General features: G+C 51.7%; 1 protein-coding gene across 1 annotated transcript; it reads right to left on the bottom strand.

The window, feature by feature from the left end:
- Nucleotides 1-77: 77 nt before the first annotated feature.
- BBBOND_0002610 (hypothetical protein, conserved) lies at nucleotides 78-884 on the bottom strand (the record flags this gene model as incomplete). Its single annotated transcript, XM_012915100.1, has 3 exons — nucleotides 78-723; nucleotides 761-823; nucleotides 859-884. 3 exons carry the CDS (start codon nucleotides 882-884, stop codon nucleotides 78-80), a joined length of 735 nt encoding a protein of 244 aa, XP_012770554.1.
- Nucleotides 885-2,049: the final 1,165 nt, after the last annotated feature.

Raw genomic sequence — 2,049 nt, 5'->3', positions numbered from 1 at the left:
GGGAACACGATCAGGCACAGCAGCGGCAGAGTTACGAGCAGCAGCGCCACGAGCAGGAGCCTCTGGGGGACTTTTTCTCAACCTCCTGAGGGCTTCACTGCAGTTTCTACCATAGACGGAGATTTTGCTTCACGCTGCTTCTCTCCAAAGCTAGACGAGCTTGAAGCCTTTGGCGTATCTTGCGCCGGCAACTCCTGGCTATCTCGGAAAATGTGACCGTACTGCTCCCGGAAATTCTGGTTTAACACGTCGTAGCATTCCTGCTCCTTCATCCGCAAATATTTGATGTCGGCGTTGTACCATTCGTCGATGGAGCACATGGCGGTACATACGTACAACATCAACTTGTCCTGTAGGTAGTTCACCAGGTAGTTCTCCACGCGCGAGGATAAGAAGCCAAAGTACGGAATATCCACTTTCAGAACCTTGTGCGCAATTACACCCACGCTACCCGGCTGCTTCCACCAGCCGGGTTTCATTGGCAGCGCGTCTGTGTGTTGCGATTCTTTCACAGTCACGTCAAACTGCGAGTCGTACAGCTTGCACTTCTTAAACTCGGTGATATCCAACACAATCACCTTGCGGCGGGACAGGTCCTTGTCGTTGAGATTCAGTGCATTCTCCTGCGGTTCGAGGCCTTCATTCGTTATCGACTCAAAGCAAAATTCAAACGTCAGCTTCTTGTTGGAGTAGCTGGTCATGGTATACGGGAACACTGACCACCTGCACAACCGTGGAAGTAGACGATAAAAAAACGTACGAATGCTCACTCACAATCGTCAGTTCCCTACCCAGGAGCGACTGCAACCACGACGGCAGACTCCTGAACCAAATGTGCCTATGGACGCATGAACGTACTTGCCGAAGTAAAACCGCTTCTCCATCAGACGACCGAGCACACCATCTTGCTCGCATAGCTCGTTCCTCGATATCTCGAAGCCGCCGCCGCTCTCCACCTCCTTCATACTGGCCTTAGTCACCAAGTACACGCAGCAGCGCTCGTACATCTGAGCAAACATGAACGCCAAACACAGCGAGGCCTAAACGTACCTCGAGCGTCAGAGGGAGGGGGATCTGGAACTCGATGACCTTCATTTTGATGCGATCGGCGGTGACACAACTCGCAAAAAAACGCGCAGGGTGTCAACGACGCCTAGCAGGCAAAGCCGCGCTACACAAATAGCGATATGCCAGCCGCGGTTTTACAAGGGCTGTCATACGCGTGCTTGGCGGCAATGTACCATACGCATAGTCCCAGCACATCAGCACTCATGCCAACGTGACGGTGCGCGACGCGCGCCCCGTGAAAGGATGATGGATGCGGCACCACGACACAACACGATTTTTTAAGCGTACATTTCTATACGCAGTGCCATTTGACTTGGATCTGCCATAGGATCCAACGCGCTGCCATAGTGTGTTAGTGGATGGCTTCTCGTGAGCCAATACCGTTCACCACTCAAGTGCCGAGGTGTGTTGACCGGCCATCGAAAGCCGCATCGCGCAGTGAGCTGTGTCGATGGCGAACGAGGCAGACCTAGGCGAAGCAATGGCGACCCAAGTGCCGTATCGCTGCCAGTTCTAGACAATAAGCGTGGCATGTACTATGTAAAGCGCGAGTGATAGACGTGCATAAGTTTTGGCCAAAAAGGGCTTACACAGTAGCTCTGCGTGTTGAATCAATGTGTAGCAATGTGTATATATTTCAACAATGTTGCAAGTGGTGTGTTGCTGCGCTTATGGAGTCGCGCGTTACACGCTGTTGATCGACCTCGCAATCATTCGGTGACGGAGTCAGACGATTCTTCTACTGTCTAACGTGCGTATCGTAATTGTTTTGTGCTTTAGGTGATTGCGGCAACTGCGATTCCTAAGGTTTCTTGGCATGTAACAACTTCAGACGATGGCACCGTTGGTCGCCTTCCCTATAAATCAGGCATCATATCAGCGGTGATCGGCGGTTGCTGCAGAGTCTAGTGCACAATTAGTTTAGGTACTGCTGTGTGTATGCGTACGATCTTGTGTGTATGTGCGTCCTTCACATGTGTA

This window comes from Babesia bigemina, scaffold Bbigscaff_70247 (genome assembly GCF_000981445.1).
Source record: "Babesia bigemina genome assembly Bbig001, scaffold Bbigscaff_70247".
NCBI classification, from domain to species: Eukaryota; Apicomplexa; class Aconoidasida; order Piroplasmida; family Babesiidae; genus Babesia; species Babesia bigemina.
The sequence above is the reverse complement of the archived record's forward strand: the minus strand, read 5'-3'. Positions and strand labels throughout refer to the sequence as shown.